Below are 25,834 nucleotides of genomic sequence, written 5' to 3'. Positions count from 1 at the left end.
TTTCGCCACCTTCATCAGTGATCTTACCTAGATCTTCTGGATAAATTGCCACAGGTTCTCCAACAGCACTTGCTGCTCTACCTTACACTTTTATGTTATGTTATGTCCATAACATAAAAGTATTCTTTACTTAAGTCATTATTTAAGTCTTACGAACCAAACTCTGCTCACTTCATTGTTTTCTTCTGCAGCTTCCTCACCCCTCTCAGCCTTCACTGAATTGAGAGATAGAGGCTCGGGTTTGATTAGGCTTTTGCTTAAGGGAGGATTGTGGCTGGTTTGATCTTCCATCCAGACCACTAAAACTTTCTCCATATCAGCAATGAGTCCGTTTCACTTTCTTGCCATTCATGTGTTCACAAGAGTAGCACATTTAACTTTCAACATTTTTTCCTTTGCATTCACAACTTGGCTGTTAGGCGCAACAGGCCTAGCTCTTGGCCTCTCTTGGCTTTCAACATGCCTTCCTCACTAAGCTTAATCATTTGTAGCTTTTGATTTAAAGAGAGAGACATGTGGCTCTTCTTTTCATTTGAACACTTAGAGGCCATTGCAGGGTTATTAATTGGCCTAATTTCGTTGCGTCTCAGGGAACAGGGAGGCCTGAGGAGAGGGAGAGAGATGGTGGGGAATGGCTGGTCACTGGAGCAGTCAGAACACAACAGCATTTATCAGTTAAGTTCTCCATCTTACAGGGACAATGTTTGCAGTGTCCCAAAACAGTTATAAGAGTAACATGAAATGTCACTGATCACAGATCACCATAACAGGTATAATAATAATGAAAAAGCTTGAAGTATCGTGAGAATTATCAAAACGTGACACAGAGACGCAAAGTACATGCTGTTGGAAAGACAGGCTTGCCACAAAACTTCAACTTGTAAAAACTGTGTTATCTGCAAAGTGGAATAAAGTGAAATGTGATGGAAGGAGGTATGCCTTTGCTTTACTTGGATGCTATTGGGGAGCAGCCTTCCCTGGAGAAGGTGATATTGAGGTACCCCCAAAAGAAGGATATGATTAGGACAGGTGGAGACGTCCAGGGTGTAGGGGAAAGGTGGCAGGCTGCGAGTGGTTCAGAGGGAAGAGCGTGCCTGAATTCAGAGGAGGTGAGAAAAGTGAGAAGTCAGGTTCCCCTGAGGATCAGGAGTGTGGAGGGGAGTGGTGGGGGTGAAGCCGCAAAGACAGCAGGGGACATGACAGTGGTAGACTTGGGATTCCAGATGGGCTAGGCATGGACCTGGGAGGCCCTGGGCCACTACAAGAGGAGTTTTAGTAGAATTGCCTTGTTAGAGCTGGTCTTGAGGAAACAGTGCACACATTTGGTAAATCTGAGGCCTGAATAAAGAGGAGACTTTGCTTCCAGGCACTTCCGTGACATAACTTCTTCTTGTCCCTCCTTTCTGCTTCCCTAGCTGTCTGAAAATGTGGTGAACCGCATGAAGGAGCCCAGCTCTCCACCCCCCACTCCTGCATCTTCTACGTTTGGCCTTCCAGGTGGCAACTTGAGAGCCCCTCACAAAGGTATGGGGGTTGTGACAGTTCTGTGGAGGGTGGAGAGATGGCAAAAGGATTGATGGGTGCTCCTCTGAGCCCACTTGATGGCGCAGGGCTCAAGTTGGCTTCTGGGTGACGTAAGCAGCTCTGTCTGGTACGGGCTTTCCGGGAGATCGTGGCCTTCTGGAAGTGATGGATGCTGTCGCCAGAGCTGCTAGGATTCGGACCGAACCGCTTTCCCTCTGTGTGACTTCCCCCGTGTGGGAACTGAGGCAGAAGAATCTGGGTTGACAGCTCAGGAAAGAAGTTGCCTTTAAGGCCTCTCAGAAGCAGCACAGCCATGATTCAGTTTCAGCCACTCTAGCCCAAAGCCCAAGTCAAAGAATGATGTGGATTCATGCAGATGGGGCCAAATAAGGGAGAATTCCGTCAGTGACTTAGGCGCCTGCCCGCGGCAGCCCTCGCCTGACACTCAAGTCGAGAGCTCCTGTTCTGGTCCCTGGAATGGTCCCCCCTGGACTTCTAGGAGGGGGTCCTAAGAGTTCCTCTTCCTGGCCCACTGTGAAGCTGGTGCCCAAGCCATGCTCAAAGCTGATTTGTTCCCTACTCTATTGTGCCTGTTGCAAATGAAGAAATGCGTACTTTCCCCCAAATAATGACTTGTAGCAAACACAAGGAAAGTGTTTTAAGAAAAAAAGCTGTGAGGCATGCAAATGTTAAAATATTACAAAATAAAAAATTCCTTGGAGCAATTGCTCAAAACATACTAGTTTTGGAGAACTTGGGTCTGTCTATCAGACTCAGTAACTGGATTGAAAAAAAAAAAAAAAAAAAAAACATTGGCTGGAGGTGCCATTCCACCACAGAGGTTCACATGGAGAACCTCTACCACCCACTAGATTGTTCGTCTCGGGCCTGGCCCCGTGTTACAGTTGCCTTTTCTGCTCGTCTTCCCTGCCGGGTTGTAAGAGTTTAGAAGATGAGAGCCGTATCCTGCAGACTTAGTGTTTACTGAAGCCACCTGGGACCAGGTCCTATGTCCTGTGCCAGGACACAGTGATAGGTGGGCAGGGACCCTTTCTCATGGCACACCCGGCTCTGGTTACGGAGTCAGATGTCAGCCCTGATGGGTTATGGGTCATGTTGTGATGCAACAATAGAATCCATCCCAGGCTCAGGGGAGAGGAGGGACTGTGAGAGGCAGGAGGAATGGTGGTAGGTGGGCACTGGGGGTGGGCGGACAGCAGGAGCAGAGGTCTGCAGGCGGAGTGCAGCCCAGCATGCTCGGGGATCTAGAAGTATTGCTGTCTCTGGAATACAAAGTACAAGGGAGGGGAAGATGTTGGGGTGGCCCTCGGGAGCCAGGCCATGGAGACGTCCCATGGTGGCCAGAACACTCTGGCTTCATCCTCAAGAGGATGCCCGCCAGATGTCCCAACACCTCCACCCCTCTGCTGTCTGCCCAGGAGCCAGTCAGTCCCTAGATTTGGATCTACCCCAGGGTCTTTCTATCTACCAGTAAAGGGGCTGTGTAAGACTCCTGAAAATCCCGCAAGAAGCCCTTGTTCTTTTCTAACAGGGCTTACTTACTCCCCACGCTGGCTCTAGCTGACTGATGAGAAGGGCTTAAGAGGGGTCAAACTTGACCCAATGCATTTTAACAAACTGGATTAACTTGAAAGAGGGAGAAAGTGAAGCTAAAAGTGAAAATTGCCATAATATATAATACTGCACATCAGTTTCAGCTTTGAAGAAATAAGCATTTGCTTCAGTTTGGTAAGTTTCGGCAGTTTAGAAAGCAAGAATAGTAGTTCTTTTGTCACTTGGAGTTAGTTACAACAAAATACTTTGCTGTTTAAATGATAGGTGCAAGTTTGGTTTCTGAATATTAAAGAAGTGTCAGCATCAATGGACTGTCTTGAAGTTAACAAATTTTAAGATATTTTGTACTTTTAAAACCAGTGTTTGCTTTGTTTTACTGATGGAACAAAGAAAAAGAGGTTAAAATTAAATCCCTCTTATACCATACCCTCATAAAATGTCAGAGGAAGTAAAAGTTGGAAATGTATGACTAACTAGAAGCCATAAAAGTACAAAAGAGGGTAGATTTTCTACACACCATATTAAATGAAGAAACCTTAAGAAAAGTAGGAAATGTGAATATAAGAAATTAGAGATAATTAAGGAAAGAAGTAACAGGAATGGATAAGTTAGGGAAAATATAACATTGGACATAGTCCTGGTAATCTTAGTATGTGGTGAGTTCTTAAAGATCATTAAGAAAGCTCAGTAGGAAATGTGCACAGATAGCCATATTCATGGCAGGATCTCCATGTTGCTAATACTGGAAGAAACCCATATTCAACAATGTGCTCTCCAAGGGAGTGGGGCATGGGCAGGGGTACCCAGAAGGGGAAGCGAGGATGAGTGCCACATGCTCTACGTTGGCAGGCCTGTTGTTTTTGCAGTTAAAAAAATGGAAACTGATATAAAAAAAAAACGAATACCAGACATTAAACCTCAGTAAAGCTCTTCAGGCAAATAAGCGTGGGGAGCACTGGTGTGGAGATGAAACCCCGCAGCAGCCTCCTGTGTTCACCGCAATTGAGAACCTGGCGTGTTGCTGAGCAGCGTGGGAGTGCCCTCCTCTTGTGACGGGGTTTGAAAGGGCGAGTGACAGCCAACCACTTTCGGAAGTGCCCCCTGAAGGGTCCCTGGCAGCTAGCTCTGGGGTGGATTCGTATACCCTCATTGGGCGCCTCCCACAGCGTGGTTCTTGTGTTATGCTCTGTGCGCTTCTGGCTGCCGCTGCATAGAACCCTGTGGTGGAGTGGGGTGTGGGACATCAGAGAAGGCCAAGAAAGTTGGTGAGCTTTGGCTGACAGAGGGCTTTGGAAGGGTGAAGGCTGCGGACAGGAGTAGGAACAAAACCTTCAGTGTCAGCAAATGATGGGGAGAGTGAACTCGATTTGCTCAGAAATCCCCAAATTTGTGATAATCAAAAGGGATCTACTGTAACAACAGAAAGAGCCCAGTAATACTAGAGGCAATAGGAGTTAACTAGAATTAGGTTTAATATGGGGCATTTGCCACACTCAGGATTGTGCAGACTCAGGTGGTTACTAGGGGAAACAAGATTTAAAGAGCTCCCACCCCTTCCCTTCCCTATGTCAAAACCGCTTCCCAGGAGGCTGTCCTCATGAAGCAAAGCAATGATTCCTTCAACCACTCGTGGCGTGTGCTTAGGAGATGACCTGGATTCCAAATAATTGTCAAGAGAGTAGGGATGAGTTTGGAACACTGCACGCGAGGGGTTCTGTCTGCAGGCTGCCCAGTGTTGTGGGCATCCTGGTGCAGAGACCCCTTCAGGATAAGAGGTGGCTTGGATCATCCGGCTTTCCAAACAGCATGAATCAAGGGTGTGTTTCTTGTCTGCCCTTGCGGACACTCCTTTGTGGGGACACATCTGTGGCGCTGCCTTCAAGGGGCACGTTCACTCATGGGGGTCATTCCTTTCTGGGTGATATCTGTGTCTTCGTGGACCCTGGGGTGCCACTGACAGGCCTTTTCTTCTCTTTCTTTTGCAGAATCCACAATGCTCACGTCAGGGAGCAATGGTGGCCAGCAGCCCTCAGGGGCGAAGGAGGGTGTCAAGAGGTGAGCCCAAAAGCCCACTTGCTCCTGGCCCTGTGCTCTGCCTAAAAGCCTCTTTCCTCACCGGGTACCCTTCTCCTTGCCTGAAGCCCTAGAGGGTTTGTCTCACATAATTAATCTCAATTGCACTGAAGGACAACCCTATGGTATAGGTGTCACTAGTCCTAGTTTAAAGATGAAGAAGCACTAAAAGGGGTATAGGGGAGTTGATTGCTAATATTCCTCATGCCCAGTAGTTTGAGAGGCCAAGGCAGGAAGATTGTTTAAGGCCAGGAGTTTGAGACCAGCCTGGGCAACATAGCAAGACCCTGTCTCTAAAAGATAAAAAGTTAGCTGGATGGCATGGTGTGTGCCTGTCTAGTCCCAATTACTTGGGAGGCTGAGGTGGAAGGATCACTTGAGCCTAGGAAGTCGAGGCTTCAGGGATCTGTGATTGTGCCACTGAACTCCAGCCTGGGTGACCCTGCCTCTGAAAAAAAAGAATCATTAAAAAAATCTAGGACTAAACGGTCGAGTGGCTCGACCTTCTGCATGTGTGTGTGCATGCAGGTATGTTTTTAGAGAGATGAGGAAGTGGAGCCCTCCCAGTTCTAACTGTGGTTGTCCAGATGAACTGGTTCCAAGATGTTGGTGACTTTCTGTCAGGACAGGCCACAACTCCAAGAGCTGGCCGTACTCCTGAAATGGTACCTGCTTCCTGTTGTCAGAGAAGTTTTAGCAAAGTGGTTAAGGCACAGAGGCCCCAGTGGAGCACAGGGTGGCATCTTGATCCTGCAACTTACTAGTTAGATGAACTTGAAAAATCACTGCATCTAAGAATGGCTAAGAAGAGTACTTCTTTAATTGGGATCTGTCATGGTTAAATATGTTAATGTATATCATGTACATGAGCACAGTGCCCGGCCTACAGAGTTCTCATTGGATGCTCATAGTAGTTGTTACTGATTGATCTCTTCAGTATTCCTGAGGAAATTGGCCTCGGTATGGTCAGAGGACTCAGTAGGTCAGCTTAGGGGGCCCAGTATCAGCTACAGTTGGATGTTTGCCCTCTGGTAGTTCAGCTATGTTGGGTCTGTTGCATAGCCATGGGTGAAGACACACATTGTAAGAATTTATCCTCCCTAGGAAGTCTCAGCAACAACAGGACCCTGTCTCAACAACAACAACAACAAAAATTAAAAACATTAACTGGGGGTAGTAACACATGCCTGTAGTCTCGGATGCTCCAGAGGCTGAGGTAGGAGTATTGCTTGAGCCTGGGAGTTGGAGTTTACAATGAGTTATGATTGCACCACTGCACTCCAGCCTGGACCACATTATGAGACCCAAAACCAAAAAAAAGAAAAAGCCAACCACAACCTGAACCCTGCTTTTTAGGTACTTTGAAACATTTTAAACATGATAAAGGAATACAGTCTAATGAAAGATTTAGAAAATATATAAAGTCCACAGACTCATCATCTCAACACAACTGTTGTTAATATTTTGGAGTATTTCAAGTTCTTCTGCACCCTGCCCTCTACCAGCCCCCTGTTTAGGGTTATTTTTGAAAGTCATAGATAATTTCATGTCTTGCTATTTTCACTTAGTATTATACTTAGTTTTTCATTAGTTTCACCTGCTTTATAAATTGTTTTATTGCTAAAAGTATCATTTATTGGTTCTCAGTTTTTAGATTCAGTCTATAGACAAATCAAAGACTATATTTTCTAGTGGTGATGTCATAGCTCATTATATGATCACATCATATTTTCTGTAGCTTGACCTTGATTTGGGGGCATTTACGTTGGTTGCATTTTCTTCACTATAATAAATAATACTGGTAGAGCCTCTCAGCGCTAATAACTTTTTTCCTCTCTATAGGATTATTTTACTAGGCAGAATGCCCAGAAATATGTCAAAGGGTAGAAACAAGAGTTAAATGTTCCAAACAGAGGAATACTGCTATCTCAAATCTTCAAGCTCTCAAATGGAGGCAGTCCTTGGATTGAGCCCCTCCCTGAGACTCTCACTGGGCACTGGGCTGCCTAACTTGGCCAGGTCTCTTGTTCCTGAGCTGTGTTAGCCTGGCTCAGCGTCATTGTCATTGTTTCCTCTTGCCTAGGGAGCCGTCACTGATGCCTGAGCGCAGGCAGGGAATGATGGGGTGTGTGGTTTCACAGCACTCTCCCCTTTCCTGTCTGGCCACTGGTCTCAGCACTTCCCTGGTGGCTGAAGTGAGTACGCAGACTTTGTCTTGACTATGGGCTGCCTGTCACGCCACCTGCATCTATTTCTCCTCATCTTTCTTCTGCACAGGTATGAACAGGAGCATGCTGCTGTCCAGGATAAGCTCTTCCAGGTGGCAAAGAAGGAAAGAGAGGCTGCCACAAAGCCCTCCAAGGCATCCCTGCCCACAGGCGAAAGTAGCATCGGTCATGAGGAGCAGAAGTCAGTCCGGCTGGTAAGTGCATATTTTCCTGGAACTGGCCTTCCAAGCTGGGAAGCACCCTGGGAAAGAGGGGGCAGGCCTTGGCACCTGGTTTGTCTGATGCCCAGCTGGCTCAGGCTGCCCCTAGGATATGCTCAGCTGTACCTCTGTGGAAAACGGTCTTTTGGGAGCTAGGAACTTGGGTTCCTCCAGCCCTGGCTCTGTCAGTGATTTGCTTTGGTGCCAGTGTCATGTTTTTGCAATCTCTGTGGCCTAAGGTCTATGCCAGGCGTCCCCAAACTTTTTACACAGGGGGCCAGTTCACTGTCCCTCAGACCGTTGGAGGGCCGCCACATACTGTGCTCCTCTCGCTGACCACCAATGAAAGAGGTGCCCCTTCCTGAAGTGCGGCGGGGGGCCGCATAAATGGCCTCGGGGCTGCATGAGGCCCACGGGCCATACTTTGGGGACGCCTGGTCTACACAGCAAGGGACTAGAACACTTGACAGCCTTATTCAGCTGTGAAACTTCACAGGTGTCAGGGCTGCAGTGGCATGTGTGTCAGGAGGGTGTGAGGGGAGAGGTCTGGAGGCCTGGAGCCATGTAATATATGAGAGGGAGGGTATTAGAGTTAGGCAGGCTGTGCGCAAATCCTGGGCGTACTGTCTGTGAGCCTTGCTTGAAGATCATGATGTTCACCCACAGGAGTGCCCAGGGAATCAGAGGAGATAGTATTTGTCCAGGACTTAGCACATGCCAGCAGATCATGGAAGTGCACTATTGTTATTGTTACTGTCATTAATACATTTAAGTGATGGGCGGCTATTAGGATCTTTTCGCTTAAGTGCAGCATTTATTTTGCAACATGAGAAGTCTAGAAGTGCCCCCAGGGTTGACTAATTCAGTGGTTCACTAGCATCATCAGGGACCTGGTGCTTCTCTTCCTGCCACTCTGCCATCACAGCGTGCGAGTGCATCCTAGGCAGGCTGTCCCCATGGTTAACGAAGGCTGTTACTGCCCCACAAGTCACGTTCAGACAGTAAAACCCTCAGTAGAAGAAAAGAGGCTCTGCTGGCCCTTGTGTCTCTGTCACAAAAAAGCTCCTGGCAGAATTCCTCGTACATCACATTGGCTTGAATTGTAACAAGTGCCCATGGCTAAGCCAGTCCTCAGCAGAGGGGCTACAGAGGGCTCCACTGACTGCAGCTAGGGATCTTTTCTAGTCCCTTTAGAGAGGGTACACATCCAGCTAGAATTAGGACTGACAGCAAGGAGGTGGGGGAGGGAAGCATGACTGTGGGCCGCATCTAATAACATGTGCTGGAGGCCATGAGGTTTGAGACCAGGAACAGTCTTGCCCTACTTTAGGTGGGTAGCCTGGTACACGCAATGCTGTGTAGAAGGGGGTTGAACACGATGTGAGAACATACATTTTATGTATGTGCGTAAAACACGTGACACACACACACACAAACACACCACACACACACATACTCTGTATTCCTGTTAAGTTAGGCACTGGATTAGTTACCTAAAAAATGGAAATGAATAAGATACAGCTTCTGACCTTGAGAAGATGTGTATATTAGGAGAGTTAAACATTCTCAGAAGTGACCACACAGTGTTGCAAGGGTCATCCCAGAGGACAGGAAGATACTCGAGGAGCAAGGAGGTGGAACTACTTGACACTTCCTGCTAGGGTGGGAAGGAATTCTTTTTTTTTTAATTTTTATTTTTTTATTGCATTTTAGGTTTGGGGGTACATGTGAAGAACATGCAAGATTGTTGCATAGGTACACACATGGCAGTGTGGTTTGCTGCCTTCCATCTCCTCACCTGTATCTGTCATTTCTCCCCATGCTATCTCTTCCCACCTCCCCACCCCCCTGTCCCGCCCCCATTTCCCCCCAACGGAACCCAGTGTGTAGTGCTCCCCTCCCTGTGTCCATGTGTTCTCATTGTTCAACACCCGCCTATGAGTGAGAATATGCGGTGTTTGATTTTCTGCTCTTGGGTCAGTTTGCTGAGAATGATGGTTTCCAGGTTCATCCATGTCCCTACAAAGGACGTGAACTCATCGTTTTTGATGGCTGCGTAATATTCCATGGTGTATATGTACCACATTTTCCCTATCCAGTCTATCATCGTTGGGCATTTGGGTTGGTTCCAGGTCTTTGCTATTGTAAACAGTGCTGCAGTGAACATTCGTGTGCACGTGTCCTAAGGAATTCTAAGAGGAGGTCACCAGTGAGCTGAATCTTGGAGAATGAATAGAATTTGCCAGGTGGAGAGGAAGGAGGAGGGATGCTGCAGATAGGGGGCACTCTTAAGCAAAGACCATGTGTTGGGAGAAGATGAAGTCTTTGGATTATAGGAAGTAGCAAAGTGTGGCGAAAGGGAGACTAGAGGGCTCAATGTAGGCACAGTTGTGGAACGGCATCCTGGAAGTCTGATGGGGAGCTCTGTGGAGCGGTTTTCTGAATCTCAAAGAGATAAATAGGAGACAGCTGGACATTGATCACTACGAAAATACTTCAGTTGCGAAACAAGAAGCTAAGGTCAAATCTTCACACTGAAGATTTGGTAATAAAAGTACTTCCATCCCTGAACGTGCCCCTCTAACCTAAGGATTCCACCAGAAGAGTAGCTGTCCTGTCCTGCTCTCCCAGTGGCAGAGGACTTTTGATTTCTTACTGCTTCATTCTCTTCAATGCTCAGATGCTCCAGGTAGCTGCCACCCTAGCTATGTAAACTGGATACAGTTGGCTCTCCCTGTCCATGGGTTTCTGTATCTGCATATTCAACTAATTGTGGATTGAAGTCCATGGATACAGAGGGCTTACTGTCCTATGTCATTTTATGTAAGAGGCTAGAACATCCACAGATTCTGGCATCTGTGGAGGGTCTTGGAACCAATACCCTGTGGATACAGACAGCCGACTGTATCATAAATTTAAGATGTTCAAAGTTTTTGAATTGCAATTTTCTAAAATTATGAGGGAGCTGAAGGATCGGTTCTGGTTTTACTACAGCTGTAGCCTTTCTTCCTAACATTCCTCTCCTACATTTTTATCATATTGTTCCTCAGATTATAAACTCTTTGAGAATAAGAACTGTGATGTGATCATTTTGGTCTTTGTAGTGCTGAACAAATTATAGACAGGCAGTGAATGGCGATTAAATGGCAGATCTTAAGTGGGTGGGGGTGTGGAGGCGCTGCTGCTTTGAAGCCCACTGTGCAGTTGTCCGTTACCTTTCCTTTGCAGTCCCATCGCCGTGTCCCATTGCTAATAGTTGGAAGCAACCATCCCTCACAGCCTTCTGTAGAATGGGTGACAGTTCAAAGGTCTGACCCTTTTCAAGCAATAAAACAAAACAGAGTTTCAAAAGGCTTTCATTATAATGATATCTGGGAGTGAACTAAAAAGATGTTTGTCTCCTAGTCAGAGTCCTACAGACGTAAGGTTTATCTTGCTTGGAACAAGGAAAAGAGTGGGCTTTGGGAACTCTGGTCCGAGGTTATGAAGTATACTATTTGACCTTCAGCCAAGGCAGTCTTGATATCTGGGTCAAACTGTTTGTCATGGCTGTCTTAGAAGTTTAGTGACCTGGGGACTCTGGTGACCCTGTCTCTTATACCTCCTCCAGTATGAGCTTTACATGGAGATCTGAAAATCCCATGGAGATCTGCATTGCCTGTGCTCAGATGACTGGTAAAAGGCATAAACTGGGATATTTTACTTTTTCTTCTTTTCTTTTGTCTACTGAGCTTAGTCGCTTGATTAGATCAGAGGTTGACACACATTTTCTGTAAAGAGCCAGGTAGTAAATACTCTTTGCAGTCACATGTGGTCTTTATTGTTGTTGTTGTTGTTACAAACCTAAAAAAATGTAAAAACCATTCTTAGCTCAGAGGCCATACAAAAAGAGGCTGTGTACTGGATTTAACTGGTGAGCATAAACCCCCTGCTGGACTAGATTTTGCAGCTCCAGAGGTTTTAACTTCTAAAGTCTCTCTGAGTACTCAGGTGTCTTGAGAAACTAGGGAGTGGAAGCCCTGGTGTTGGTCCAAGTTGCTTAGTGGCTATTATTTCTTGTGAGAGGTTTCTTGTTTTGGTATTTGACAGCCCCCATCTCCTGATGTGTAAAATGCAGATTTTTCTGGAGACAGCCCAGTGGGCTGTATGGGAAAAGTCATTAACTTCTACTTTAATTCCTGATTCTGTTTTCATCTGGCATTTTTTGTAGTTTCTGTTTCTCTGCTGAAATACCCCATCTCTTTACACATGTTGCCCACCTGTAGGTCCTCTAAACATAGTCTCAATTTGACAGTTCCAACACTGTGATCATCTCTGGGTTTGGTTCTGTTGACTATTTTTTCTCTTGATACATTTGCTTGTAGCTTTATGTCCTTTGTAGTTTTTGATTGGTACTGGCCATCATATGCAGGAGACCAGTAGAGACTGAGGAAAATAGTGTTTATGCCCAGAAATGGCCACTCTCCTCCTTTTGACGTGCTATTAGTGTGGGAGGTTGAGTAGCCTAGGTGAGTAGAGTAGGGGCTCTATTGCCTCAGCTTCAAACTATTAATATGTGAAGATGGGATCAAACCCATTCTGTTTGTCAGGCCTTAGGATCTGAGTGCCTGAGGCAAAGGGTTCATCTAAGTTCTCTTGGCCATCCACCAGACTATTTTATAGGCCCTGCTTGTCTGTGATTGAGGGTCCTTCCTTGTCCCTCCTGCAGCTGCGATGACTGCTGCTTGGTGGTCAGTGGAAGGCTTGGAGTGCCTATGGGCTTTCTCTCAGTTCTGCTGCTCTTCTCACAGACTTCAGCAGGCCCTGTGCACTGGTGCCTTGGGCGAATGTGTGGAGGGAAGAAAGTGTCTCATTCAGTTCTGCTCTATTTTTAAGAAAATAATTAAGAAAACTCTCATAACTGATACAAGACTTAGTGTACTCTTTCTGTTTGTTGTCATCACCTTTAAAGCACCCTTTACACCCCAAAGAAAATGAAAAGGACAAAGTGATGGATCTGGCCTTACTCTTCTGAATGTCCAAGCCCGCACGGCTGCTGATATACAGAGCTCCTCCTTCCACAGGATATGCAGGGGTCCGCACACTCGGTAGAAAGGGCTGTACCACACAGCTGCCCATCTGCATGCCCTGTTCACATCACATTTGCCCAGAGAACAAGGGTGGCAGGTTATGATTTAGAGAATTGGAATAATTAGTTGGAAGGGACAGAGTGGGGCCTCCTGGATTCCCACTTAACCTGTCTTTGGTGATTATATGATGTGACAAATTTTGGAGAAAGAAAAACTGTAGATAGGCTTACACAAAAACTAGCTTAATCTTATTAGCTGATCACACACCAAAAATGAACTTTGATTTATTTCCTATATGTTTTATCTAAACTGAGGGTGGAAGAGGCATGGCATTCAGTCATGGGACTGAGAGTCTGTCATCTGTGTCCAGGGGTGGCCCTCTGTTCAATCACTACTGCAGTAGTCATGCCTGTCTTGGCCGGGTTGTTGTGAGGACCAAATGAGGAACAGATACATACAATGCCTGGTGTCACGGAATGTTAGAAGTGTTATCCTAGAGTGGTGCATTGGACAAACCCGGCCTGTGAGGCTGTTGCTCTGTTCAGACGGCCTCTGTCACTGTGGTTCCTTCACGTTTCTATGATGCTTCCTTACCTGCTAGGCAAAGGGCAGGCAGTGCTGTGCGCTGCTGGGAAAGTTAGGATTTACTTTTCCCCCTTCACCTCCACCTGTGTCTCCATGACACAGAGTTGATGTAAACCGATTCTCAGAAGAGATCAGTGATTTTTTTTTTTTTTTTTTTTTGGATGTGGACTTAAGAAATAAGTGAGGTTCATGTAGCTTTTGACTCTGACTGGTTCTCTGGAGAGGCCAAAGTCATGTGTGGGGGTCCTAGAAACACCTTATTGATGGCCAGATGCCATGGGGGCTTCCCAGAGGTGTGGTATGGGTCTGGAATGAGGCTGCTCTGACTCAACCCTGCTGTTGAAAGACCCTTTTGCCTGTGTCGCCTGGCTCTTTGTTCATCTCACTGCCTGGCTTCCACACCTGGCTCTGCATCTGGATCGCCTGGGAACTTGTTAAAAATGCAGATATTTGGATCCGATACCGAAACAGCTGGATGAGACTCTTGGATGCCATGACCCTGGAATCTCTATTTCTAATAGCCCCCCATATGATTCTGGTGCAGCATGCCCAAAGCCAGTGCCTGGACCGATGCTGGGAGCCATTGACCCCAGAGTGGTTCTTGGCCATTTTTGCAGTCTGGTCACTCCAGGCATGTGAAATGTTCCTGCCAGGAATGTGGCTCTCTGTGGTCCTCAGGCCAAGAGGCTGTGCTGTTTGAAAAGTGCACCAGGTGATTCTGATTTCCTCCCCTGCTTTGTCTGCCACTCCCTGATGCAGCTCCTGCCTAGATGAATAGCTTTGTTGGGCTCATTGACCTCTAAGAGAAGCAGGTGCTCTTTTCTCTGCCAGGGACAGCTAGAGAAGAGAATCAGCTGTCTTTGTTACCACTCCCTCAGTGAGGGACTCAGGCCATCTGGGTTCAGCATTTTAGGGGATGGTAGGAAGAACTTTCAATCCCAAATCCGAAGGGATGGCTGTGGGATGCAGGTGGTACCAATTGGCACTCCCTGCACTCAGCAATAGCTCAGCCTATGAGAACCCAGAGCCTCAATTCTTTGCAGCGGTGGTGGCCACATCCCAGAAAATACTGGAGGCATGTAGCAGAAGCAAAAGAAACCTTCGCAAGGGCTTGTGGAACTCTCGGGAGGGCTGCTGCTGGTCTGGTTACTACTTACTGCTGCCAGGTGGGCCCAACAGACCTGTGGGTTGAGCTTCCAGTATCTCCCCTAAGAAGACTGTTGTGTTCTTGTTCTCTGTCCACGTCATTAGATGCATTGTGATGGTATCCTCGGTGCTATGATTTGAATATGTGTCCCCTTCATATCTCATGTTGAAATTTAATCCTCATGTGGCAGTATTGAGAGGTGGAACCTTTAAGAGGTGATTGAGTCATGAGGGCTCCGCTGTGATGAATGGATTAAATCTGATTGTGGATTCATTAGTTAATGGCTTAAGGAGTTACCATGGGAGTGGGACTGGCGGCTTTGTAGGAAGAGGAAGTGAAACCCGAGATAGCATACTCAGCCCCCTCACCACATGATCCCACGTACCACCTTGGAACTTCACAGAGTCCCTGCTAGCAAGGAGGCTCTTACCAGGTGCAGCCTCATGACCTTGGACTTCTCAGTGTCTAGAATTGTGAGAGAGAAATTCATTTTCTTTATCAGTTACCCAGTTTCAGATACTCTGTTATAAGCAAGAGAAAATGGACTAAGATACTTGGGGTGGAAGAAATCTTGTTTTTCCCTCAACTGTTTCATACATTTTTAACCACCAGAAAGAGGGTAGTTACCCTGGTAATAGTGGGGAGAAAGACCAGGGGAAGACGTGGGGTGGGGGGGAGGGTATTCTTCAGGACAAGCTGGCCAGTGTAGCGTCATTGAGCAAGGAGAAGGTGAAAGGTAGTCTCTAGCTGTTTTGAACCCTATGGGGAGCTTGTGGACTCCTCCTCTTTAAAGAAAGCTGTTTCTTTGTGGACTGCTCAGATTCAAGTGTGGGAATTTCAGAATCTTACTGTTCTAGAATGGCCCTGCTGTGGGAAGGGGGAGCCCCACATTTTTTGAATAGTAGGAGATGTGTGTGTGTGTGTATTCTTTAAGAAGCTGGAATGACATGTGGGTTTTGTAACCTGGGGGTTATTTGGATTTTGTGGCGCCTCCCCCATCACTAAATCGCGGGTCTGCAGATGCCTTCAGTTTTCTTTTCTCTGGCTATGGTGCCTGGCTCAGGTGACCTCTGCTGTGTGCTGACAGAAGCTGGACATCCTCATTAGCTGCTAACTTTGTTAGGCAAATGGCTGATTGCAGTTCCATTCCTGGTGTCACTGCTTCTAATTAGCAGATCACATGTCTCTGAAAATGTCTGTTAGCATCAGGGATAAGCTAAAGAGGCTGACAGCTGGGGCTGGGGGCTGGAGAGAACTGTGCAGAAGTGTTTTCTTTATAGCCTCTTGAGGGTCCAGGCTGCTGACCTCAGCCAGACTCCTTGGCCTCTGAGTGCCCACTGGAGCCCAAGGGAACAAAGCAACAGAGCTTCCTTGAAAATTGCACCAACCGGGAGAGGTGATCTGAGCCATCTGAGAGTGGCATCAGAGCAGCAGGTGACACCCTCCCTGACTTTCTGTTTTGTTCTCAAGAGAAGCCCAGGCCAGTCTGAGCGTTTTGGGCTTTCATTTTTTGAGCAGAGGTCTTATGTGGTCATGTGTGAACCTAAAACTGTAGGGAAACCTGATGGGATCAGGGCCATCCTTCCTGGCTCGAGTCAGATGGTGTATGCTGGCAGCAAGGGCACAGGCAGTCAGAGGAAGCAGCGCCGCCCCTCCTGCTGCTGTTCTGCTTTGCACCCGCTCCTCTTCCTTGTGGGCAGTGCCCACCAGCCCTGCCACTCTTCTGTGTGTGGATCAAGTGGGGCGGCCCTTACAGCCCTGGGACAACCTGACAGCAGTCTATTTTCCTTTTTACTCCTGCTGGATTAAAATTGGCCTGATACCTTCGTACTTCCATGCATGCCTCTAGGATGCCAGCAGGGCTGGGGAGAGGGGAGTGTCTTGGTTTATTTTAAATCTATTTATGCAATTTATTCACATGGTTTTTGGGGAGCTACCATTCTGCTTTTTCCTTTTTGTGGAAAAATGTTTTCAATTTGTCAATGAAGCAGATTGTGTTTGCCCTCTTGGGGAGATGCCATTGCTGGCTGCTGGCAAGGTAAAGAATCGAAAAGGGTAATTTGGCTGAGAAACATCAACAAGTGTTTTCAGGAGGAAAGTTCCAGATTCTTTCCCTTACCTTTTGTCTACTCAGTGGGTGAGCCAGGGCCCTATCTCCTGTGTGTCGGCTCCAAGTTGAGTCCTCTTGGGTAGACCAACACATGCACCAGCTAGGAGGAAGCTTGGCTGTGAGTGATGGAGGCCCAGTTGGCAGTGGCTTAAAGTGGAAGTGTATTCTTCCCGTGAACAAGACACCAGGGATAGCCATCTCAGGTGATTATGGTAACTTCGTGCCTCAGAGGGATCCAGTCACCTCCTGTCCTTTTGTTCCCCCCTGAGATGGAGCTTCACTCTGTTGCCCAGGCTGGAGTGCAGTGGCGCGATCTCAGCTCACTGCAACCTTCGCCTCCTGGGTTCAAGCGATGCTCCTGCCTCAGCCTCCCTAGTAGCTGGAACTACAGGCATGCACCGCCATGCCTGGCTAATTTTTGTATTTTTCACAGAGACAGGATTTCACCATGTTGGCCAGGCTGGATCTCCTGTCCTTTTGACTGGCTGTCCTCAGTGCAGCTCTCCTCATGGTGGCAGAGGGCTGCTGTGCCTTCAGCCTTCACATCAGTTTTCCAGTTAGGAAGAAGGAAGGGCTTGAGAGCCTTGTTCTAGTGAAGTTATTTTATTTTATCTGGGTGTGGGAGGGACACTTCCCTGGGATTCTCATTGGCAGAACTGTGTTGCATGGCCAGCTCTGGCTGCAAAAGGAGGGCTGGGATAGTGAGAAATTTTACTTGGGCACATGACTTCCCCAAATAAAATCAGGATTATGTTATTAAAGAAAAAGGACTGGATGTTGGTCAGGTGGCAAGGGCACTTTCCATAGTCTCACGGCTTAGAAGGAGCCCAGCATCTGGACCCTGTTACACCTGGGCTCAGATTCCCCAGGTACTGTCTCTGTGACCCTGGACCTGTTATTTAACCAAGCCTCAGTTTCCTCACATGTCAAATGGCACACCTCTCCTAGAGCTTTTAGTATGCCTTACTAATAACGTGACCAAAGCCTTCAGCACATGGTATGGCATTTGGAAGGTGGTCAGTGTATTCTTTTCTTTACATTATGCCATACTCCCCCAAAATGCACTAGGAGAGGAGCTGCATAGGCGACTAATAGCAGTCTAAAGGATGGAAATGGGTCGTGATTTTCCACCATGGCAAAGAAGGGACAGCGAACAGAGTGCTTTTGAGTGCAGGAACGATGGCTGTTACCGGGTTGCTAATGTTCTAACCCTCTACCTGGGGTGGCTTCAGGCATTGGAAGCTTCTGTATATACTCTTCCCTTCCAGGTAACCTTAATTCTAAAACAGACCTTTCAGATCCCACTAGTGGTTCTCTCCTAACTCCCAAGGTTAATTTGTACTTAGAGAGGAGATACAGCTTCTCAGGGCTGCTGTCTCTGGGCTTGCGTTCTTGCTGATGCCAGGACTGGCTTGATTCACTGATCTTGGGCTCACTCAAATTGAGTGAGGCTGAGTGGGTAGGGAGCCCTGGATGCTTTGCTCCCTGCCCACTGGGTGTGTTCTTAGGAGAGTCAAGGTTCCCACCCACTGCACTTGGTGACATCTGCTCTCTCCTTGTCAAATCTTGGCGCGGCTCCTCTGGAGGTTTCTAGTGCTCTGTTCTTGGCTAGGACTTGGGGACTGGGCAGGGCGGCTACAGGGTATTGCCGAGGAGAGTAGAGGTATGTGGTAAAGCCTTTTGCACGACACACATCAAGCAACAAAGCTCTGATGCGGCTGGGACTAGACACACTGGGAATGACAGTCTCTGTGGAGTGGCTTCTACTGGACGCATTTGCCCCTGCGCCTGTGTCCACAGAGGAGGGAGTACCTGTACATCAGCCTCTCACAGCAGCATGGCCTGGGCAGCCCCGCTGGGAAAGTCACGACTTTCTTCCTCTTGATGCTGACTCCCTGCTCTTTCTCCTCTTCTCCTGTTGATTGAGTGCCTTCCCTAACGCACACAGCCTCTGGGGGTTTTTCTCCTTGTGTGTAGCGGTTCCCAGGGGCCCCAGCAGCCCTGCCCTGCGTTGGCCTGCTCCTTCTCCACACCTCCTCTGGCGGCAGTGGTGCTTGGTGCGTGAGTGCATCCAGGGCAGGATCCGCCCAAGTGCCTCTGTTCCTGGGGCTCCCAGGTGTCAGACAATGTTGAACACGGGGCCCATTCTATAGCTGACTGGTCGGACACGGTGTCGGCACCTTATCTTCGTGCTGACACACACTGGACATTAATAGAAATACACTGCCATGTCACACGTGTGGAATTTCAAGCAGCTGCGAGGCTGGGGCTTTGGATAGCCTATTGTGTGTTTAACCTCTTCCAAAGAGGTTTTTGATGAGAAATGAGTAGGGCTGTTAACTCCAGGCAGCCTGGCATGTGGCAGGTGTTTTTTTGTTTTTTTGTTCTTTTTCCTTTCCTCTTCTTGATTCTTTGCAGTGCTTCCTTAATCTTTACTCTGGAGGAGTGGGCTTTGCTGCTTCAGGACATTTTATTTAATCTGCAGCTGCCCAGGCAGCACTCTGCTGGTACCGAGGAATGGGGTGCTGTGGGGCCATGAGGTGGCCTGGGAGTACTGGGGGAGCCTCTCCTCAGCCTGAGTTGTCTGGCCCTGGGTTTCTTGCCCCAGTCTCAGCTTTCATGGCTGCATACAGGGCTTTTGGAACTATTGGCTGCTTCTCTTCTGAGACAGCCTAAGCTTTTAGAGCTGTTTTTGTTTTTCCCTTCATCTTGTCTCCTTTCTCCCTCTCAGGAGCTGCCGGTGATGCCTCAGTTTCTCTAATTGAGGTCCAAAGCCCAGGAAAATATCTTTACTCAGATACTCTGGGTCTTGATGTGGTCTTTGTCATCATGTGCAACTCTGCAGTTAGCATAAAAGAGATTTGTGTTTGAAGCTCATTTCTGCTGCTTATCTGGGATATCTCCATACATGTTCACTTTTCCCAGCTGTAAAGTGAGATGATAATGCAATTCATAAGGTTAGTATGGGGTTTCAGTGAGATAAAATTAAGTGCCTAGGAGAATGTCTAGACTGCAGTAGGCTCTCAACAGAAATTATACCTAAACATTTTCTTGGTGAGGCCTAAAGGTGAAAAGCATTTATGGCCACTGGCTTCTGGATCACGTTTCTCAGTCTTCCTAATAGTAAGGCTGGTCTTTAACCTTACTCGAATTGTCATTTTCCTTCTGATGGCACTTCGTGTATGAGAACTATGCTTTACCTCCATCTTGGATTTCATCATGACTCAATCCTCATGGCCCATCAGGTCCTGTGACTTGACGTGTCTCCCTGCCCACAGGGTCTGTACTGATAGCTGGATATAGCCAACACCCGCCTTCCTTTCATTTCCAGGGATGACCTCTATTCCCACATTGCTGAATTCTAGCCTTCGGCGAACCCAACCAGCTGTTTTCTCTGCATCTGGGCCTGGACTCCTGGGGGCCACTAAAGGCTGTGGCAGTCTGGATAGATGGGTTCTTGTGCACTTCGTGCTCTCTGACCTTCTGTGCATTACCCTCTCTGCTGCTGCTTTACCTTCCTCTTGCTGTGCTCCAGCAGCACCCTCCTGTGCCCTCCCCACACCCACTTATGAGCTTTCTCCATCTTTGCCTCACCGCCCTCTTCTCCTTGCTTCCCTCCTCCTAAAAGGTCCCCTTCCTGCCAGTGCCTGGATCCTGGAGCTAGTCCCTCCCCTTCTTTTAGAACCGGCGCTGTTACTTCCCCACTTTCTGCCCAGATCTCCTTTTCCAAAACCAATACCCCTTTCCCAAGCAGCAGCTCTGGTTGCCTCCTGGCTCTTCCCTTTCCTTGCCATAGAGTGTCTTGGAATCACAGTGGTAAAGTCATACATTTCCTTCTCAAACTCATTACAGTTTGGCTTGATCTCAGAAATCACCATGATCAGCTGGGCGTGGTGGCTCATGCCTGTAATCCCAGCAATTTGGGAGACTGAGGTGGGCAGATCACCTGAGGTCATGAGTTCAAGACCAGCCTGGGCAACAGGGTGAAACCCCATCTCTACTAAAAATACAAAAAATTAGCTGGGCGTGGTGGTGTGTGCCTAAATCCCAGCTACTTGGGAGGCAGAAGCAGGAGAATTGCTTGAACCCGGGAGGCAGAAGTTACAGTCAGCTGAGATTGCACCACTGCACTCCAGCCTGGGCAACGGAATGAGACTCCATCTCAAAAAGAAAAAGAAAAAGAAATTACCATGATTATCTTTCTAACAAATCTGATAACTTTCCTTATTCACATTTCCTTCAAAGGGCATTTATCACCAAGGAGCTAGCCTTTCTTTAAATGTACCTTCTGTGAGCCTCTGTGCCTTAGCTGTCCTGCGCCCTTTCTGTGTGCTTCATCCATTCATTCAACACATGTTCCCTAAGTGGGGCCGTGGCCTGGGCTGGGCTGGCTGTCCAGAAGTGACGTGGTCCTGACACTACTGGAGCCCCTGGTCCAGTTGGAGAAATAGATGTCAAACAAGTAACTACTACCAGCTGAGATAAGCATGCTGCTGGAGAGAGAGAGAGAGAGAGAGAGAGAGAGAGACAGAGAGAGAGAGAGTGAGAGTGAGAGTGATAGTGGTGCCCTAATTTAGATTGAGGTCAGCTAATGTTTCTCTGAGGAGTGGACATTTGAGCTTCGACCGAGAGGGTAAGTGGGAATGAGACAAAGAGTGAGGAGAGGGAGCTCTACAGTTTTTGGGGCATGCGCCCTGGCCTGGATGGCAGAGAGCTCAGTGAGTGAAAGTAGCTGCCAGCAAGAAGTTTGTGAACATTGGGCAGGGCTCACACGCATGGCGGGAAGCTGGGTTTGAGAGGCAGCAGGGAGTGCATGAAAGGTTTTCATAGAGGTTCTGGAGAGGATGGCAGAGTGGGCAAGAACAGAGGCAGGGAGGTCAACAGGACTCCTAAGAGTCCTGCAGAGAGGTCATGGTGACCCAGACAAAGGGCATTGACAGTGTCTAGGGGAAGAATTATGTGGAAAAGAATTGATGCATTTGGTGAGGGGTGAGGGCTGCAGGGTGAGGAAGAAGGAAGTGTTGAGAATGGCTCTTGGGTTTCTGGCCTGAGCCAGATGCCCCTTTTTGATGAGGAGATGCCTAGACGACTCTCTGGCTTCCCTACCTCTGGGCCCTTCTATCAGTTATGGTCTAGCTTCAGCTGCTGTAGCAGAGAGGCCCCCAGATACAGTGGCATAAGTAAGAAAGACATGTGTTTCTCTTTCATGGAATTGTCTAAAGGTAGTCCAGGGCTGGTGGGAGCTCTGCCAGCCTCAGAAGCCTTGGGTGCAAAGTCGTTGTTCCATTTCTCCCCAGTTCCTGGCCAGTGCAAAGGGGACACAGGACATGTGAGTGCATACCCATTTGCATCTTTTATGGACAAGACCAGAACTGGGTTCCATCATTTCTGGACATATCTTGTTGGCCAGAAGATAGTTACATGATCACTGCTAGTGACAGGTTGTCTAGGAAACATCTAGATGGTGTAGCTGGATGCCCAGCCAAAGCTCCATACCAAAGGAGGAGGACAGAATGGCCATTGGGGGACAATTGGAAATCCGCCACTATTGTTTGTTGCCTCTTCGTTACCTTTTGAAAACTCCCACCTTGGCCCAACATCTGTTCAAGTCTTCTGTTCTCCAGATGCTGGTTTGCCACACCTCTCCTGGTGCCTTCAGGACTTCAAACTGAGGATGTCCAGTACAGAACCTGTCTTCTCTCCACACCTGGGCTTGAATCATTTGCAAAACATTGCACAATTGGGATAACTGCTCAGTTATCCATATTTAGCAGTGGAGGGGCCCTGAAGAAGGCACAATACTGTCACCTCTGCCCAGACATTAATGGGGGTGTTTCTGAGGAGCAAGCAGGGAATATCCGACAGAGCTGAGTTGTCTTTGACTATTTCCTCCTAGAGCTCACCTGGCCTTCTAGGCAGCTGACCTCAGGGCTTCCGCTGAGACCCCAGATGTGCGTGTCTCTGTCTGGAAGATGATCTGTCGAGATGTCACCCATGGCAAAGCACACAGCTCTTCCCTTGGCTGGCTGTCCAAAGTATGGCCCTGGCCAGACCTCTGAGGGACAATATTTTCCACCAGATCAGACAGAATCAGAGAGAAGTGCTCCAGAGTTGGCGACTCCCTCCTGGGAGTTACTTTAGGATGAGGACTGAGATGGAGGTCAAGCCAGCGTGGCCTTTGATGCTGGAGGCTCTGCTAAGGGCTGGCCCTGGTTGGGCACAGCTGCCTCTGGGCCTGAGGCTTCAGCTCCTGGACACCCCTGGCATGCGAGGCGAGTTCCCGGAGCTTTCTCCCACACCTCCCTGTAAATGAGCAGGCCCACCTAGCTTTAATGCTAATTCCTTTTGCAATGAGCGTGAACTTCCTTGTTTCCCAGTTAAAGCCAGCCTGTTAACACTGCCCCATCTGTCACCATAAATGGAAAGTTCTTACAACAGGTGGGCAGGCAGTTCTCCCATGCTAATGAGGAATCAATAAAATTGCTCCAGGGACTGACATCATGGCTGTGGGCCCTCCCTTTGCTGTCTCCACAAGAAGGCACAGCCGAATAAGGGCAGTTGGTGCTCTGTGCTCACCCCAGCACAACCGTCTTGACCTCTCAAGGCTCTGGAAGGGCAGGAGAGAGAGGAACAGTGGTCTAAGGCTTCTCATCTTTCTTGCCCTCTGGCTTTCCCTGGAGTCACCACCGGTAGGGCTGAAAAGGAATGTATGTTTTTCTTTTGTGTCCAGGCTTTGCAGGGCCTCGAGGGAACTGGTTTTTTCCTCTGGGTCTCTGGTCGCACTTCTTTGAAGGCAGTTCTTTCCTCACTAAAAGGAATTTGCCGCCGGGTGTGATAGCTCATGCCTGTAATTCCAGCACTTTGGGAGGCAGAGGTGGGCCGATTGCTTGAGGCCAGAAGTTTGAGACCAGCCTGGGAAACATGGCAAAACCTCATCTCTACAAAAAAATACAGGTGTCATGGTACACACCTGTGGTCCCAGCTACTGGGGAGGCTGAGGCAAGAGAATTGCTTGAGCCTTGGAGTTCGAGGCTGCAGTAAGCCAAGAACCACTGCACTGCAGCCTCGGTGACAGAATGAGACCCTGTCTCCAAAGGGGGAAAAAAAAAAGTGCCTACATTGCCCTAACTCCCTAACTTTATTTTTGTCTGCTCCCCGAGGGTAGCCAGATTTTGCTCCTTTGCTGGGGCCTGTAGCCAGAGCAGACCTGGGTTTTTAGGGTTTTAGAATGGGATATTTTTTATTTATTCTTCTTCTGTTAAGCTAGAATTGGAGGCCACAGTGTGGTGTGAATTCAGGAGCCGGATTGCCCGGGGTTGAATCCTGCTTCCCAGTTGTGCTCCCTGAGGAGGGCACTGTCTCTCTGTTGTCCCTGCTGGTGATCCTGCCTCCTCCCTGGGTGGTCGTAAGACTTCTCGAGATAGGGGACAAGCTTAGAGCAGCACCGGGCACGCAGTACATGGAATGTGCCTCTACTGCCCTCTGAGGTTTACCAGTCACGCCCCTCCAAGGTCTCGTACCCTGCCCACCTCCAGGACACCTCCTCATGCATAGTAAAATTGGCTCATCTGATGGCCATGTAAAAATCACAGCTTTTAGCACAGAGTCTTAGGATGAGGCTGGAGCCCAGAACCCGTGTATGTGGGTAGGGGCACTCTGGGCCTCGCATTTTGGAATTGGCATTCCTGTTCCATACATTTCCTGTGCTTGACTGGGGACAGGCTCTGGGTGCAGGAGCTGTTTGAGCTTAGAAAAGGTGGGGAAGAAGGCCGGGCTCTGAGAATGCAGCTCACTCCTTCCCATTTTTCATTTGTCACTGGTCCCCGGGAAACAGTTTTCTCCAACGATTTTGGTTGTTGCCACAGCCAGCGAGAATCCCGCTGTGCCTTGCGAATGAAGTCCTGGAACTGTTGGCAGGACTGGTCACAGCAGCCCCTCTTCTGGGATCCGGTCTCTTCCCGCTGCGTGTGAGCAGAGCCCACTAGGTGGCAGGCCTGGGCCACTTGTTGGCTGGAAGGACAGGCGTGCTGGGAGAAGGCCCCTTCCCCTGATGTCATCCTCTGAGGGCCTGTGACCTGATAACTTTGAGACTGAGGAGGCCGAAAGGCCCTTTATCCAAGGCCTTATCTTTCACCTCCCGTCCATACTTTGGAGAGACCTGGCTTTTTGGTGTTGTCTGACCTCCCTTTGTTGTGGCTGCCGTGGGGGAGGGGGTGGGTGCAGATGACCAGGTTTGTACTGCCCTGCGGGAACTTAGCGTCCTGTTCTCACTGCCCCTTTAGTGCGGCTTGCTGAGGAGGGCCCCCTTTTATCTTTCCCTGTTCTCCTCCTCATGCAGAAATTTACTGATGGCTTGGCTTGGGTCCAGAAAAATGTAGAGACTGAGCAGTTGGGATTAGATGAGGAAGGAAAAATACTGGGATTTTATCATGGGCTGGGCTGGGGCATTGACTCCTCAACCCCAGTTACTTTATTCCTAGACCTGGTAAGTCACATTGTTTGTCACTGCCAAGGACCTGAGGTTAAGACCAAATTAAGAGCTGTGTCTGAGGACTGCTTCCCCAGCTGGCAGAAGGGCGGGGGATAGGAGGATTCCTCATGCGAGTCCTTCTCTTGGTAGCTGGTGGCACCCTTCAGAAGCCTTTTCCTTGGCTGCCTGTTGCAAAACAAGCAGATTCTGACTTTCTTGTGGGTGGATGGACTGCCATGGTTTGGGCAGCCAAAGGGATTTTTTCAGGGTCCAGGGAAGGGACATGGAGCAAACGGCTAACATAGCAGTGGCTTGGACTTCCATGGCAAGCAGCTGTTGTGTGAAGGAACCTCAAGCTGGCATCCGGATATGGCCGTGCTTGCTCATTTCTGTGGAGAAGCCAAGATCCGGCAGCAGGAGTTGGGCTGTCCTTTCGCCCACCTGGAGGCTGAGGAGGAGGGGCACTCAGGCACTCGTAGCTCGGTGCAGATCATTCTGAAGACATTCCGGGAGCATGCTGCAGCCCGCCTGCATGCCTGCCATAGCTCCAGCTTGCAGACCGGCCCCGGGGTGTAGTTGTCTGTAAACATTGGATGGGGCCTCTGTAGAAGAGGCATCAGCAGAGAGTTTTTCTCAATCTTATTGGGACCTTGGCTGACATTTTCTTCCCAAATAAAGATTAGTGCACTCTTGCCTCTCTTCTTGCCTTCTCTTCATCTGCCCTTGCCTCCGTCTCTCTCTCTGGTGTACAGGCACATTGCCCAGAGCTTTGTGGGCTGCCTTTCTGCAGCAGTGAGTGAAGAGAGGGCGCATGGGCTTGGCTTCCTTCTGCTCTTTGGGCTGCAGTGCTCCA

At 48.5% G+C, this 25,834-nt stretch overlaps 1 protein-coding gene across 3 annotated transcripts in view; it reads left to right on the top strand.

Moving 5' to 3' along the window:
- CHCHD6 (coiled-coil-helix-coiled-coil-helix domain containing 6) overlaps positions 1–25,834 on the top strand; it is a 241,832-nt gene that overhangs the window by 21,081 nt on the left and 194,917 nt on the right. For all 3 annotated transcript variants that reach the window (XM_003944124.3, XM_010332003.3, XM_074404176.1), the window contains exons 2-4: positions 1,416–1,524; positions 5,085–5,154; positions 7,450–7,594. In XM_003944124.3, the coding sequence (XP_003944173.1) occupies positions 1,416–1,524; positions 5,085–5,154; positions 7,450–7,594 (324 nt within the window). The remainder of the gene's footprint in view (positions 1–1,415; positions 1,525–5,084; positions 5,155–7,449; positions 7,595–25,834) is intronic.

The sequence above is a fragment of the Saimiri boliviensis genome, chromosome 8, assembly GCF_048565385.1.
Source record: "Saimiri boliviensis isolate mSaiBol1 chromosome 8, mSaiBol1.pri, whole genome shotgun sequence".
In the NCBI taxonomy this organism is placed as follows: Eukaryota; Metazoa; Chordata; class Mammalia; order Primates; family Cebidae; genus Saimiri; species Saimiri boliviensis.
The sequence above is the reverse complement of the archived record's forward strand: the minus strand, read 5'-3'. Positions and strand labels throughout refer to the sequence as shown.